General features: G+C 38.6%; 1 protein-coding gene across 1 annotated transcript; it reads left to right on the top strand.

Moving 5' to 3' along the window:
- The first annotated feature begins 1174 nt into the window (after window positions 1–1174).
- On the top strand, window positions 1175–15451 carry TARS3 (threonyl-tRNA synthetase 3). The gene is made up of 19 exons (XM_054272840.1): window positions 1175–1429; window positions 2112–2204; window positions 2987–3177; window positions 3693–3816; window positions 4903–5024; window positions 5767–5884; window positions 6103–6167; window positions 6842–6920; window positions 8104–8250; window positions 8884–8982; window positions 9299–9465; window positions 9966–10128; window positions 10736–10873; window positions 11304–11381; window positions 11481–11581; window positions 12689–12793; window positions 13572–13644; window positions 14364–14478; window positions 14594–15451. Exons 1-19 carry the CDS (start codon window positions 1175–1177, stop codon window positions 14740–14742), a joined length of 2382 nt encoding a protein of 793 aa, XP_054128815.1. The 3' UTR covers window positions 14743–15451.
- The last annotated feature ends 578 nt before the right edge of the window (window positions 15452–16029 follow it).

Genomic DNA, 16029 nt, shown 5'->3' with positions numbered 1-16029 from the left:
AGGTATATTAACCTAAAATTTGTGAGTATAAACTACAGGAGTGTCTTTGGATTTGATGCACTGAATAATTGACTTTTTTCTTCTGAAGGAGTACAAAGTTTGGAGCCAGAAATCTCCCCATTATTTTTGTTGGTAAAACAATATATTCTTATAGCCTCAACAGTGTTCTTATAAAATCTTAAAATCACAAAGAAGAGTAGATGACATAGGAAATGTATCAAGTTGTGAAAAATTATAAAATTTATCTCTCTGCCTTCTCACATACCATGTATTTATTTCTCACTATGTAAATAGAAGAATAAAATGCTAAAATTCTGACTTGGTAATTGCCAATTTGGTAATAAAAACCCACACCTTTTAAAGTCTGAGTATAGGTTATAGGCAAAAATTTGAAAGTGTGTGTTGAGAAGCTGAACACAGAAAAGTGAATGTGAAGTGCAATAAAGGGAGGAAACTAGATAAATTGCAGATGGCAAGGAAGTGTTTAAGACAAAAGGATACATGAAAGTACGTGGTGTATATAAAAGATTTGTGATGGAGAGCTATTCTTTTCCCAGGGTCAAGGGTCTGAGGTATTTAACTGCAATGACCTGTAAATGATGCAGCAGACTGTTGGGCTGTGCAACAGGAGTTGTACAATCTGAGTCCTAATGCCTGGCAAATCAAACCTCTCCAAAGCATTTACCTTCGTGCTAAGTTCTGCAATTTGTGCTAAGATGCTCAATAGTTTCAATCAGCCTGATTTCATACGAAATGGTGTCAGCCAGGAAGCATCCACTACAAATAAGCTCTGGCAGTGTTTATTTGACATTGAAGTCAAACAAGAATGCAATCGACCAACACGTTTTAACAATGCCATTGTTTCATAAAGCGTTTAAGGAAAGACTGAATGTGGCACATGGAGCCATGCTCCACTTGACGCGGTGGTCCTCGGTCATAGGTTGGACTCGATGATCTCAGAGGTCTTTTCCACTCCAATTGATTCTGTGGATATCTACGCTTCCCAATTGCTCACCGGCCTCGGGTAGGTTGATCGATCACCGGCAGAGCACCAGCGGCTCCATAGAGCCGTTTGCCCATTTAAAAGGAGCGACGGGAGCAGGAACGCCCCTCACAGCCCGGGCGGGCTCCGCTGGCAGTGGGCGGGGCCGGGGCGGAGCGCGCCGGGGCCAAGATGGCGGCAGCGGCGGCCGCCGAGGCGGTGGAGCTGCGGCTGTCGCGGCAGGAGCGGGAGCTGCGCTGGCTGGCGGCCGAGGTCGGGCGGCTGAAGGAGCCGCAGGAGCTGCACTGCCCCGGCAGCGCCAGCCCCGAGCTGCAGCGGCTGCGGGCCGAGAACGAGAAGCTGCGCTACCGCCTGCTGCACCTGCGCCGCAGCCTGGCGGCCGAGCTGGGCCGGGCGGCGCCGGCGCAGCCCCCGGCCGGCGGAGAGGTAGCGCCGGGACCGCTCGGAGCGGGGCGGGACGGTGACCCCGGGCGGGCGGGACGGGACAGGGGCACTCACGGGGCCGAGCCGCCTGTGCCCAGCCCCCGGGAGCAGAAGCCTGTCGCGGTGTCTGCCCGCAGCACTGGGCAGTGGTCTCTGCCCTTGTGCCAAAGCGGCGCGTTCATAAAATGGTTTGGGTTGGGAAAGACCCTAAAGATCATCTTGTTCCAAGCCCCTTGCCATATGCAGGAACATCTTCCACTAGACCAGATTGATCATAGCTCCATCCAGCCTGTCCTGAACACTGCTAGGAATGGGCATCCACAGCATCACTGGGCAACCTGTTCAAGGTGTCTCACCACTGAAAGTTGCTGTGACTCCTCACTCCTTTGGTTTGGTCTCCAACGGCCTCTCTGCGGTGATTTTGCTAGTGATAGTTGTAGCGGTAAAATTTGGAAAATTTTGTTGAGAGGACTGTGCTTGGTGAGCAGCATTGCTGTGTCTGCAGAACATCAAAAGGATGTAGTTTAGATGTGCCGTGAGAAGTCTTTGTACTGAGGACATACCTTCTTCCCTGTAATTGCCTTTCTAGCCCTATATAGTACTGATTTGGTTTGTTTTGATGATTGCTGGGGAAAAAAAGATGATGGTATAATAGGGGTATACTTTGTATTCTCACTGTTTTCAGAAAGTCTCCAGTGCAAGTCCAGCTGATGCAGTGAATCAAATTAAAGAGGAGAAGAAAAAGGAAAATGAAGCTGTGAATCAGCACCAGAATGATGTAAGTGGTTCTTTAATACCACATAGTAATACAAGTGGTTTTCAGCCAGGTTCAGAAAAGGCACTCAAATCTGGAATACTTTGCTGTATTTTGAAATCCCAGCTTTTGGGGAGAAAGCTTGCTATAGCACAGAGAAAAAACCTCACATTATTCAAGAGCTTAATCTTGCATTAGTAGGGTTGCTGATACATTATTAAATCTCTACCTTTTATATAACGAAAGGATTTGGGTTATTGGAAAATAAAGCTCATGGTTTTGTGGTGCCTAAGGAGGGTGATGGTTCATGAGCATTCATGACGGCTGAAGGGATGTTGGCAGTATTTCTGTCGTACAATAGAGCTTAATAATTCACCTTAAGCTAAGGTGAGTTTTACTTCTCTCAAAATACAGGAACCTTCATGTGAACTGTCTGGCTTGAATCTGATGCTTTGAATGTAGTGGCAGAAGTGAGGGCTTGTTGGAGTGATCCAAATTTCTCCAGGACATCTGCCAAATGCAAATTTTGGGTCAGGAATATAAGCTGCTTTCTTAGGTCCAGCTCACAGACCCATTTAGACCCAAATTGATGAAAGTGCATAGAAAATCACTCTAAAATAGTCAGTAAGTTAGATGGGACTATCCTGTATATTATTATTTATAAATGCTTTACTGAATTTTAGTGTAAATTCCAGTACAGTTAAATCTGGACAAGTTGGAACCTCTGGGGATGTACCAACACTGTGAATCCTTTTATTCTCTCTGTCTCACAAATATGTGTACATGACCAAATTTATGTCTTACAGCTCCAGTGTGTGCCAAGCTTCATAGAAGACAGACTGAAGCTTTATGAAGCACTGAAAAAAGAACATGATGCTTTGCTAGCTTACAGAGCAGTCAACCAAAGCAAACCTATCAAAATTACTCTGACTGATGGGGAGACACTTGAAGGGGAATCTTGGAAAACCACGCCATATCAATTAGCTGTAGGAATTAGGTAAGGGCACATTCAAGGAGTTGTACTTCTGTAGTGATCAAACTGTTACTATCATTTGTCTCTTACCTTCTTATATAAAATGTATATCACGGTCACTGGGTGGTGGCTCCCTTAAATTGGTTTGCTTGGGAAGCATTGGCACTTCAGCTTCATGTAGTAGAAACTGTTTGCAGTTCTGATGCTTGGGATTCTGTGCTGGGATCATAATGCTTCCAACTAAATCTGTGGCACTGCTGGGAATTGAGAGACGTTTTGTGAGTCAGCAGAATCAGTAGAACCTGTTGTAAGGAGCAGCCTTTCCTCCAGATCCCCAGCACTGAAAAGTGTTAAACAAAACCTCTCAAGACCTTAAGGTTCTAAACCTTAAAAGCAGGCAAGTGTTTAAGAAGACCACAGAAGCAAAAGTTTATGGTCTTCAGGTGCTACAAGATGTGGATGTGATCTTACGGGGTTTAGATTTCTAAAGTCTTTTACAAATCTGAACCTAAATATTCTTGTCTCTTCTGTTTCTTTAGTCAAGTGTTGGCTTCAAATGCAGTCATAGCCAAAGTGAATGGTGAGCTCTGGGATCTGGACCGTCCGCTGGAGGGAGATTGTACTCTACAGCTGCTCACCTTTGATAATGAAGAAGCCAGAGCTGTGAGTAAACACTCTGCTTTCTGCTTGATTAAAGAAACTAATGACATAAAATTGATTGCAGCATTAAGCTTTAAAAATCTTATATTAAAAAAACCCCACAAAACTATTCAAGTAATGTATTTCCTATGATTCAACCAAGATTAAATTCTAAGTGCCTGTAGTCTGAGGGTGAGTAAAATCTGTGTCCTTTTAATCCTTCTCTTTTGCATAAACAAGTTATTTCTCAAAGGAGTTAGCACAGAAAGCCTTGATTTGTATGTGAACTTGAAGCAGTCTGTGGTTTGGCTCAGTGCATTTGAAGATCAGATGAAAGCAAAGTGAGGCAGTCTCAACTGTTTTCTAAAAGCTATCCAATATTAGACTTGAGCCATAAATAAAATCTACACCCCCTGGTACTGGCACTGTTTATTAGATCCTTAAGTAGACATTTCTTAGTCAATTAAACTATATGTATACTTAGCAACTTGACTGAGATTTTTCTTTAATGGTATTCAATCTGAAGCTTATGTTGTCTTTATACGCTGGGATTGGACTTCAGTTTTGTCAAAGAATTATTCATGTGATTAAGCTTGTTGGAGACATTTCAGGAGCCTGTCAAGGCTTTATCTTATAGCAGTAGCTCTGAAATAGTCTGTATTAATACGAAGTCAGAACATCAGACTGGTATTGATCTGCTGTGTTGTTGGCTTCTCTTCTGACATTTCAGGTAATGTACTTTACAGACCCATTAATAAATGTACTGAATGTGAACAATGGCAGCCTAACTGGCTACATTGCTTTAGATGTGATTAGGGGTGCACAGACTTCAACTGAAATTAACTTCTAAATAAGCAAGGTGCAGTAATTAAGTTGAAGGAATTGTGCAGAGGTAGAGTCATCCTCTTTCAGACTGAACTATGATGGGCCTTTATCTTTTCATTTTGAAGTATTCTAAATGAGTAATACAAAGTTGTTTTACTTCTCTCAGAATTTGAATAACAGTGGTTCCAGTCTGTGTCCTACCTGTAGATATCTCTAGTTTGCTTTTTCTTTTTAGTTACACAATGCCATTGACCTCATGGTTTGCTCAGCTGACTTCATTTACAGGTTTATTGGCATTCAAGTGCCCACATTCTTGGAGAGGCCATGGAAGGACATTTTGGGGGCTGCTTATGCTATGGACCACCAATTGAGAATGGATTTCATTATGACATGTATATTGAGGACAGGTAAAATTACAGTGTCTTAGAACTTTAATAGTCCCTATTAAAGATTAGTACTAGAATTATTTTGTTTGTTTCTGCATGTTAAAAGTATAATTCTGACTCTAATATGATTTGAAACATAGTCTTCTATATATACAGTTCAATTGAGTGTGTGTATATATTTAAATTCAGAAGCAGTAAGAGCTGAAGCTGTTCTGTGGAAAAAATGCAGTGTTTGGGTTGACTTTCTGAAATTCCTGTGAGGCAAAGGGGATGGTTTCCTTCAAGAGTCATGTTTGGTTTCCAGGGGTCACAGTCACTTGTAGAAAGGGCACAAATGCATGTAACTTGTCTAGGTGTTTACTACTTTTCTAATCCTTGTGCACAGCTTTACAATTCTGTTTTTTCCTTGTTTATCCTTCTGTAGGCAGGGAGAATACTGAATCTGCATGAGCTGATAAACTGGCTCTTGGGGCTGGGTTGAGCCTTTTTCCCCCTTGGTTTGTTTTTTTCCTAAATCGTATGTGTATTTTGAACTGTAGGTGTTCCAGACATTCAAAGGAATGATTGCAATGGATTTTTCAGGGTGGTAGTATCTGTGTTTCTGGGCTTTATGTCTGAAAATACAGCTGATTGTAACTAACGAAGAAAAAAAATACTGTGACAAATCACAACACATTCCATGTTTTTTGAATTAGACCATTAGAAAAATGGGAGTACCAAAATAATTAATTTATATTTCTTTTGCCTGTGTCTTTTTATCTAGAAGTGTATCTAGTACTGAATTCCCACTACTGGAGAACCGTTGTAAAAATATCATAAAAGAGAAACAGCCTTTTGAAAGGCTAGAAGTCAAAAAGGAGATCCTGTTAGACATGTTTAAGGTAAATCTTTAGAGTAGCTGTGAATCTGATGTGGGGTTTTTTTTGTTGGTTTGTTTTGATTTGTTTGGGGTTTTTGTTTGTTTTGGGGGCTTTTTGTGTTTTTTTTTAGTTAGAAGTATCTTTTACTGATGCACTTGTAATATAAGAATGTAATGTTTGAAGAGAATTTTATTATCCATTTTGTTAATGTTTCTGGCTTTTCATGCTTCCACACACAGTATAACAAGTTTAAGTGTCGTATCCTTAATGAGAAGGTGAAGACACCAACTACCACAGTATACAGGTAAAGAAATATACTTGAATGGTATTAATAGGTATTTTTATAGCTAATTAACTTAATTTTAGAGAAAAATTTGGGGTTTTTTTAATTCTGAGTTCTGAATTCTTGTGTGATTGGGACTATGGTTTACAAATAATATTGCTACGTAGGTAGAGTGTGATTTTCTTTCTCTGCTGGGACAGATTAGGTCTCAATTTGTGGACAAATGTCAAATCCAGTTTTTATTTATTCCCTCTGGTTTCAGTAGACTGATTAAAATAAGTTGCCATCTCTGACATTGTCTTGATGCATAATGTATAGAGCTAACTCTAGCTCAGTGTGGGGTAAGGAACCTGCTCATTGTTAGTTGGTTGGAAAATGGCAGCATCATTTTCTGTTTGATGTGCATACTTTAAAATTTCCTGGCCAACTTGAACAAGTTCACATATGGAACTGTATGAATTGGCAAATGTGAAATGATGCTCTTGAAAATGGATCAGTTGTTCTGAGCATTTACTGAGTGAATATTCCACTTCAGGTAGAAGGCACAGTTACATTTAAGGTGCACTGAATTGGCTGCATTGTGCATGTTTACTGGCATGTTTGAATGAGTCAAACATGAACTTGTGTGTCGTTAGTGAATGTATTGAAAAATGTTGGGTTGCTTGGAAATGAATATTTTTTGTTTTGGCATGTAGATGTGGTCCATTGATTGATCTCTGCAAGGGACCCCATGTGAGGCACACTGGAAAAATTAAGGCCCTTAAAATAGTTAAGGTAAGTTTAAATTAACTGTGCATCAAAGCTGAAATAAATTGTCAGTTGATTTATTGATGTATTTATTTTTCCTGATCTGACTGTACTAGGATTGGTCCATTGGTATAGTTTTCTTTGCTTACTGTACAATAGTTCATTTCTTTCCTAGTTCCCATTGTATAAGTAGAACTACTGACTTTAGTTGTTGGTCTGTGTCTGACATTTACTGATTCTTGGCTAAGGCAGTAGTACCTCAGTGAAAGTTACCACCATGTTTTGTATCAGAATATTGGTGTAGTTACCTGCTCATTTAGACTGATGAAGAGTGCTGCAAAACTACTCTAGCTAGTGGTGACAGATGAGCTGTGGAGCCAATTCTGCTGTGTGCAGGAGAGAAGAGCAGCCTTAGTCCTTGTCGCAGGACTGTGCCACTACTTCCCCTCAGCACTGCACTTCACAGGACAAGGGTCCTGCTTAGTCTGACTGCAAGGGGGTGTACATGCTCTGTTCTGCAGTAAGTTAACATTAAGATACTCACTGGGTCAGAAAACAGTATTTTGACCTTGTCAGGTACAGGAGATAAAATGGACCTTAACAGGTCTGCAAACGCTGCTGTTAAAAATGGTATTGCTTCCAGGGAAGCCAGAGACAGTGTTTGCAGAGGCCTCTGAATGTGTGTTGTAGTTTAAGTTGCTCACAGATCCTACTTTTGGTCACCTTGTTAGACTGAGCTCTTTGGAACATTCATCATTGTGGCTTTTCCTGGCTTCCAAACTGAAGTGTATGGAACTCTTGAGTTCTGGGGATTGAGTGGGTAGAGGGTTAAAACTGCTCAGATTTAACTGTGAGAGTTAGTTTTTTTTGAGTTTCTTCTTTTCCTACTGCATTAAGCTTTCAATGTAAACAACTCCTGCCTTTTTAAAAGCCATAACATGAAAAAAATAAAATATGTCATGACGTGAGTTAAAACAAGGTACCTAAGCAGAATAAAATAGGATTTGACCTGTCACTTCTGCTTGTCTTCTGTATTAGTATGCTGACTAAAAGGCACTGCAAGTCTCTTTGTATTACAAACAAAAGCTGAAGGACTGCGTATAATTCTTTTCCCAAGGAAAAATACAATAATGTTCGAATGGGTTAGTGTTTATCCCTCTTTCCCTGACATTATGCAATATTATCCTAAAGTATGGGTTTTGTGTATCAGAGTTCCTCTACATATTGGGAAGGAAAATCTGACATGGAAACTCTGCAGAGAATATATGGAATATCCTTTCCTGATAACAAAATGATGAAGGAATGGGAAAAAGTCCAGGAAGAAGCCAAAAACCGGGATCATAGGAAAATTGGAAAGGTACACTATTCCACTGTCTACTTCTTATACTTCTATAATAGAATTTATTCTCTTCTCTTGTATTTTATGTTTGGGTTGATTTTTTTTTTTGTTTTGTTTTGTTGTTGTTGTTGTTGTTGTTTTTTGACAGTTTTAAGGGGAGCCAGTTCTATGTGCTTCTTGGTGTCACATTTTAAAGTTTTAGTTCTACAAACTCATTACTTGCATATGAGTGTTAAACTAATGTTGGGAAGAAGTTAATGGCTTTAGTCCCTTAGTTTAGGGATATGAACCTTAAACCTATTAATGTAGAGTCTTTTCAGATCCTACCTAAACCACTCTGTTTTCACAGAAGAGAATTTATTTAGAAATTGTGTAAATAACATGGTTTGGTCATTCTTTATAATTGGTGGAAATTTGGGGAAATGTGTGTTTACATGGTCAAAGATCAAATGGAATTTGGTGTTCTTACAATCTCTAGGAGTAAGAACTGCACATCAATTAACTGGTCTTGCTGAGAAATTTTAGACCATAAATCATCTTGTTGCTGTAATGTCCTGTCTTTGCAAGCAGTGTCTTGATGTGTGTGAAGTAGTTACGTTCTGCAATTCTCTCTGAATCGTTATTAGAGCATTCTGGTTTTGATTTAACTAGGAGCAAGAACTCTTCTTCTTTCATGATTTGAGTCCTGGAAGCTGCTTTTTCCTGCCTAGAGGTGCCTTTCTGTATAACACTCTCGTGGATTTCATACGGGTGAGTATGTACTGATGTTACAAGTCCTAACAACTTGATTGTCATTTGTTGTTAAATGATAGGCCATTCATAGTGCTGAGCTGGCCTCAGAAAGAGAAGCATCTATTTATGTAAACATATACCAGATTTTTACAAGGATTATACATATTTAACCTTTTTGAAAATAAGGCAGAGTGAAGCTGTGTTTTTTCAATTGTGCAAACGCTACGTGTGCAGCAGTCCTGTAAATTGCCATCATAATACCACAGTTGAAAAGAATCAAGCTTTTGCTTGTCAAAAGCTCTCTCACCTTTTCAATGTTGCATTTGTTGTGCAGGGGGAATATCGCAGGCGTAATTTCACTGAAGTTGTGTCTCCGAACGTCTTCAACAGTAAACTCTGGGAAGCTTCAGGACACTGGCAGCACTACAGTGAAAATATGTTCTCATTTGAGATTGAGAAGGAAACCTTTGCCCTTAAACCTATGAATTGTCCAGGACATTGGTTTGTACTCTCAACTGGAAAATTTCTTATTTTATGTCATTTATCCTTTTTGGGGCTGAGGAGGAATAAAAGGAGTATTAATACACACTGTCATGTATGTTTATGATAGACTGTGTCCAGAGAGCTTCTCTGACAGTGTCCCAAAGCAGACCTTTGCAGTAAGTCTGCACTGAACTGGGTTTGTGCATGCTAATACTAGTCTGTACCACTAGTAAATACCAATTCTGTGGGGTGGAGGTGGGCATCAGATGTGATATTCCAAAAAGGGTATGGATTAACCTGTCTTGATTTACTCTTGCAGTGTTTTTTTTCTCAGTGATCTTTAGCAGTACACTGAATGGTGTGCTTCTTGTGTTTGCCTGTCTTCCAGGATGTAGACACTCTGAATGAGTAAATAGTTAAAAATGTGATTACTGTCTGTACTGAGCTTTGTTTATTTCTGTGTTGCTTAAATCTCCTGTAAGAAGGGTAAAAGGAAGGTTCTTCCATGTTCCTTTCAGCTTGATGTTTGCCCATCGGCCCCGATCCTGGAGGGAATTGCCTCTTAGACTGGCAGATTTTGGAGTTCTTCACCGAAATGAGCTCTCAGGCACTCTGAGTGGATTGACTCGTGTAAGGCGCTTCCAGCAAGATGATGCTCACATCTTCTGCACAATGGAACAGGTAAAAAAAAATAAAAAGTGCCTTCCATATCCCCACCAGTCAACCAAAAAACCCCTTCCCTCTCCCAGTGCAAACTGACAGTAAACAAGACAAAAATCCCTGAAATATTTCAACTTTTGATTCTTCCATTGTATAGTGTAAAGCTGCTTTTAGTAATTTTTTCCCTATGTGGTTCATTTTATTTAGAAAGATGCATTTGGGCAGTTAAACCCCAGAAAATAAGATTTGTTGCATTTTCCATCTCCCTCTGCAAAAAAAAGCAGTTGATCCCATTGTTTTCTGTAGTAATACGGAATAAAAACTTAATTTTGTCAGCAGTGCCATAGATTTTAGTTGAACTCCATGTAAAAATTTATTTGCATTAGTTCAGGATACAATTTCACTCCAGAACCTCATGCTTAACAAAAACACGACTTTTCTTGTCATGCTTTGAAGCCACAACACCTCAGATCTTGCTTTGCCCATTAAATGGATTTGGGCTCCTTGGATGTAATTTCCAAGTGATTTTTAATTCTTTCTTATGTTCTTGTTATGAGGAATTCAGTTGCTTCAATTACATTTTTATGTAAGTCAATTTTAACCTATTTTAATATGTTTTATGTTTAAGATTGAAGAAGAAATTAAAGACTGTCTTGATTTCTTGAAGTCAGTGTATGCTGTCTTTGGCTTTACCTTTCAACTACATCTTTCTACAAGACCAGAAAATTATCTTGGAGATTTAGAGATCTGGGATCATGCAGAAAAGGTAATTAATTTAAAATAAAAAAAACCCAAACCCCTTAATATTTGTACTTGCAGAGATAGATATTTAACTGAGTTCTTCCTTGCTGCATGGGGAAATTGCTTAAATCACATGCTAAATACTGCCCTTGGATTCTTGTAGGAAAATAGCACATTAACTCTGAAGTTTCTATAGAAAATCAGAACTTTCAGATTCTTACCTAGCCCCTTACCTTGAACTAGTTAAATTTCTATTTTTTTTTTCTGATTAATCATTATATTTATACAAGGAACCACTATTTCCACATTATTTATTATAAATGAGCAAATGCTTGAACAATAGAGGTTGTGCTGCCTTTTGACTCCTTTTGAATTTCAAAGGCAATTGCTTTGACTTCTAGTAATTAGAGGCCCTTCTGTACCTTTTTTAATTACTCTCTCATTATTATGATTAGCAACTACAGAACAGCTTGAATGACTTTGGAGAGCAATGGAGTTTGAATCCAGGAGATGGAGCATTTTATGGTCCTAAGGTTAGTGACTCAGCACTTCAGTATAACTTTGGGATGGACAGAAATGCAGATGTACTGCAGGCAAACTATATTTAGTAACTGTGTCATTTTGCTTCACAGATTGATATTAAAATCAAAGATGCAATTGGTAGGTACCATCAGTGTGCCACCATCCAGCTTGACTTCCAGCTACCCATTCGGTTTAACCTTACTTATGTTGGGTGAGTGGTTCAGCTGAATATCTTCCTTTTTAAAATGAAATTAAACAATAGCTTTCATTATCTGCAATTCCCATTATGTACTAATGCTATATTGCTCATTTAACAAATGATTAGCTTGTAAATCAGTCAGCTGGTAGGCAGAGCAGACGCTCCCAGTGGGTAGAGGAGCGAGTCATGAACTTGAAGATATTTTCTCAATGTAATGGTAGCTCACTTTGATTGTGAATGCAGGAAAATCTCATTTTCTGTCTTGTCTTCCAATTTTGAAGACAATTGAGCACAAGTAATGCTAAAAACCCCTCAACTGAGTCAGTTTTCTTTTTCAGCCTAGTCATTGTGTCTCCTTGGAATACACAGCACACAATTTCAAACATGCCCTAAGGAGCAATGTATGTTTGTACTAAGTGGTTCTTTATTTTTATCTGATTAAATTAGTTAACTTTGAACATAAACAAACAGCTTTTAGTGAAAATCTGGCTGGTTTCCAGCTAGGCCCACTGAGGAAATGAATTTTAGTGCCACGTTGACTTGAATACTCATTTTCTGCGTTGTATTTTTGCAAATCTGTGTTTGACTTTTGCATATTTTGAATGGGGAAGATAGATAAGAATTAGTAATTTTTTGGTCCTGTGGCATATTCTACAGTAGATTTCATAGCTTTTATGATAAGTGATAATATTATTATGAACTGGTTTTTTTTTAAGCCAGTTTTTTAAAATTTCAGGATTGTAATTTAAGGGAAGTAATGAAAAGTAAGGGCAGGTAAGTTCCTGTGCAACAAAATAAAAGCAAGTCCTAATGGAAAGAGTGCAAGGAAGAACATAAAATATTAAAATGCACAAAAATGGTGCTGAGTCAGTCAAGTGTCTTCTCAAGTTTAAGAGTGTGTCTCTGCCACTAGCTGCAGGCATGTTTATTTTAAATTAGAATTTCTTTAAAAGCCCAGCTGACTTGAAGTACATTTTTAATAAAACCAGTAGGCTTTTCATAAGTATAACTAAAATTTGTCTTTATGTTAAAAGTAGAATCAAAAATATTAGTAAGATTACATGTGTGTGAGCTAAGATAACTTTATTTTCAAACAAAAACCTTCTTTTTTTTTTTCAGTAAGGATGGCGATGACAAGAAAAGGCCAGTGATTATTCACAGAGCTATTTTGGGATCTGTGGAGAGAATGATAGCTATTCTAGCAGAAAATTATGGAGGAAAATGGTATGTGGAAATCTAAGATTTTAACAGTTCTAACAAATGGAATTCTAAGAAGACTTTAACAATGTAGAAACTGCATATCCTTCCTATTGTCCCATATATTATAATGCAAAAATAATATCCCTAAAATTTTCTCAAAATTAGTAAGATTACAAGAAAAGTCAGGTTTTCTGGTCTGAGTTGTATATCCATACAATTTCATGAGGCTGCAGAAAAAAAAAAAATTAATGCAGAAATAGGAACTGTAATCGAATGTGTAAGTCCTGCATTATTCTTGTTCCTTTTTTCTTCAAAATTGTGCTTGTGTACCAGCAGGATGTCAGATGTATGTAAAGCAATTATTTGTGTATACACAGGCATTAAGTAATTGTAATATGTGAGTATTTTTGTACTTCTAAGATTGATCCTTTTATCTTGGATAAGATCTGGAAGTATTTCTTCATGAGTGTATTTAAATTACTAAGGAAGAGGTAATTCTTATTTTCACTTGACTGTCCATCTTCACTGTAAAGTAATAGATAAAAGGGAAAATTATGCAGAAAAAAATTCTGTTTCAAGTTGTGAAGTCATCTGGGAAGAAACCAGAAGGTCTAACTTCCCAATATGTCATTCTACTGGAATCAATCCATTTGCTATTTTGTGTGAGCTTGAAATGAGGGAGAATACACTCTCCAGCAGCCTCAGCTAACATAAATAATTCTATACAGAAATTATTATTGTGGAACATGACTGTGGAAATGTAAAATGCACCTTTGTTTCCTGTGTGTCCCGTGCTGGCCAGGCCGTTGTGGCTGTCTCCACGGCAGGTGATGGTTGTGCCTGTGGGCCCCACCTCGGAGCAGTATGCCCAGCAGGTGAGAGGACAGCTTGTCTCCTTTGGCTGCAGGCAGATTGCAGAGATCCTTTGTGCTTGTCCTAGGACTGGGAATTAATGCTTGATAACCCCGGAGACATGTTTGGGGGGAGAGGTCAATTTTTCAACATAAAAGTTTCAGTCCAAAATTTGTGTATGTCTGAGTAAGCGGTATGCAACTTCGAGTATTTTGGGTTCTTTAATTATGTGCATATTTCTGTAATTATTCAAGGACAAAGCATCCTGGATAGCAAACCTTATATAACTAATGCTTCATTACAGCACTGACAGCTCTAAGTAGAGCTGAGAGTTTCTTCCATTTCCCACCATGTGTATTATTGATTACATCCCTTTTGAACCATGGTTGGTTTTACACCTGTCCCATGCTCTCCTTTTAATGCAAGAATAAGTGTGTTTGTTCCTACTCCTCTTTGTTCTTCCTCAGACTGAGGACTTTTTTTTGACATGCAGTAGCAGAGCAGCACATGTTTGACATAGATGTTATCCTGTATTGTCTCCCAGCTTGGGTGCTGCTTTGTGTGCAGGTTTCTTCAGATAACTTCATTGAAATCCTTATAGTCATCCACAAGAACAAAATTATGCATATGCATGAATTAATTATTGGAAGAAATCAATAACTGCAGCATTTACAAATGTATGTTGTGAACTATATAGTAATACTAAGAGGGTTTTGGTTTCTTTGGATTTTTTTTTTTTAAGGTTTGCAACCAGTTTTTTGAAGCAGGATTCATGTCAGATGTGGATCTAGATCAAAGTTGCACATTAAACAAGAAAATTAGAAATGCACAGCTGGCTCAGTATAACTTCATTTTAGGTAATTGCAGCATCTTACATTTCTGAATATCGTTTAAGTTCTAATGTTGGACAAAGTTTGTTCTAGGCTCATTTTCTAATGCAGATTGTGTAATATTTTGTGCTATGTCTTGCAGTGGTTGGAGAAAAGGAGAAAGCAAATAATGCTGTCAATGTACGAACCAGAGACAACAAAGTTCATGGAGAGATTTCAGTATCTTCTACTATTGAAAAACTCAAGAAATTTAAGGCTTCACAAATTGCAAACGCAGAAGAAGAATTCTGATGTTGCTGCTAGGAAAAAAAAAATTAGCTGCCTATGTGAAATGTTTCTTTTTTCCTGCACAGCAGTGATGCTCATCTGAGAGAATTTTCAGTTCATGGATACACAAACTAAGCAAATGGAGCCCTGTTGGTGCTCCAGGAAAAGCATGAGAGGACAGATGCACCTACCAGTTTTTTTAACAATCGCATGGGTTTCCAATCTGCCCGAATTGCAGAATGCTTATTTAGGAAGTCGTACACCTCTGATGTGGTGGGTTTGCTGTGGAAATAAGTCAGGGCTGTACCATGATGGGGATCAGGAGGCTGGGAAGGGCAGGGGAGATGCTGGGGGTGCTGAGCTCCCTCAGTCATGGAGCAGGTACCTGACTGTGACCTGGCATCCTGAGCCTGGCAGTGCACACACGCCTCAGGAGCAGTTTGCATTAGGTTTTCTTCTAGCTCCAGATGGTAACAAAAATTTGGGGGGAGATTGAATAGCTTGATTGTTTCAGAATGAGTGTTCAGAGACTGTGAATGCACTGGAGTCTTTGTTGGAAGTCTCAGTGTAAAAGGCACTTGTGGAGCTGGTGTGATGACTGGTTGCTGTGACGGTGGTTGCCAAGAGTGCAGTTCAATTACTATAACTTTGTGTGGAGTGTTTTATTTTTTTCCCCTCTGTTTGCTGTTGTTTTGGCTTTTTACTAAAACAAAAAAGAAAACTTTGAAAAGCCTTTCTGTGTGTAGTTTATTATTTTATTTGCTACAAGTAGTTAGGATGCTGAAAAGGAGCAGAGGAAAATTTTAATTTTAAAACAGTAAGCTGGACTTGAAACTGGCCATATTTCTGTTTTGTTTATGCTTAGAAATTATTTTTAAAGCTGCTGTTGCAGGCAATTGAGCTGAATTTTTTTAGAGATTGATTTTGACCATTTTTTTCACTTTAATATGCTGTTATTTAGTTAACAGACTTAAATAGTGTTAAGTGTATTGCTCAGTTACCTAAGCTATACAGCTCTAGTTGTGATTTAAATATCATAACCATGAAGCAGAAACTACAATTTAGTGTGTAAATATTAACACAAATACAAAGCTTATATTTTGCTTTTGCCTCACACTCGTGCAGATCTGTGTTTAATAGGTCTGTGTTTGGTTCTGTATTTGTCGATCTGTTTTTATCTCCTGCTTGTAAAAGAAAAGGGGGAAAAGCAAACATTGAAGGAGCAATGGGAAAGCTTTCTGTTCCGCTTGACTCCGCGGGGAGTGGCGGACGATTTTTATTTCTGTATTTTATACATACCTACATTTTTAT

Source organism: Melozone crissalis, unplaced genomic scaffold (assembly GCF_028551555.1).
Source record: "Melozone crissalis strain CALT ecotype California unplaced genomic scaffold, PUWL_Pcris_2 ptg000014l_1, whole genome shotgun sequence".
Taxonomy (NCBI): Eukaryota; Metazoa; Chordata; class Aves; order Passeriformes; family Passerellidae; genus Melozone; species Melozone crissalis.
This window is presented reverse-complemented; position numbering and strand designations above follow the sequence as displayed.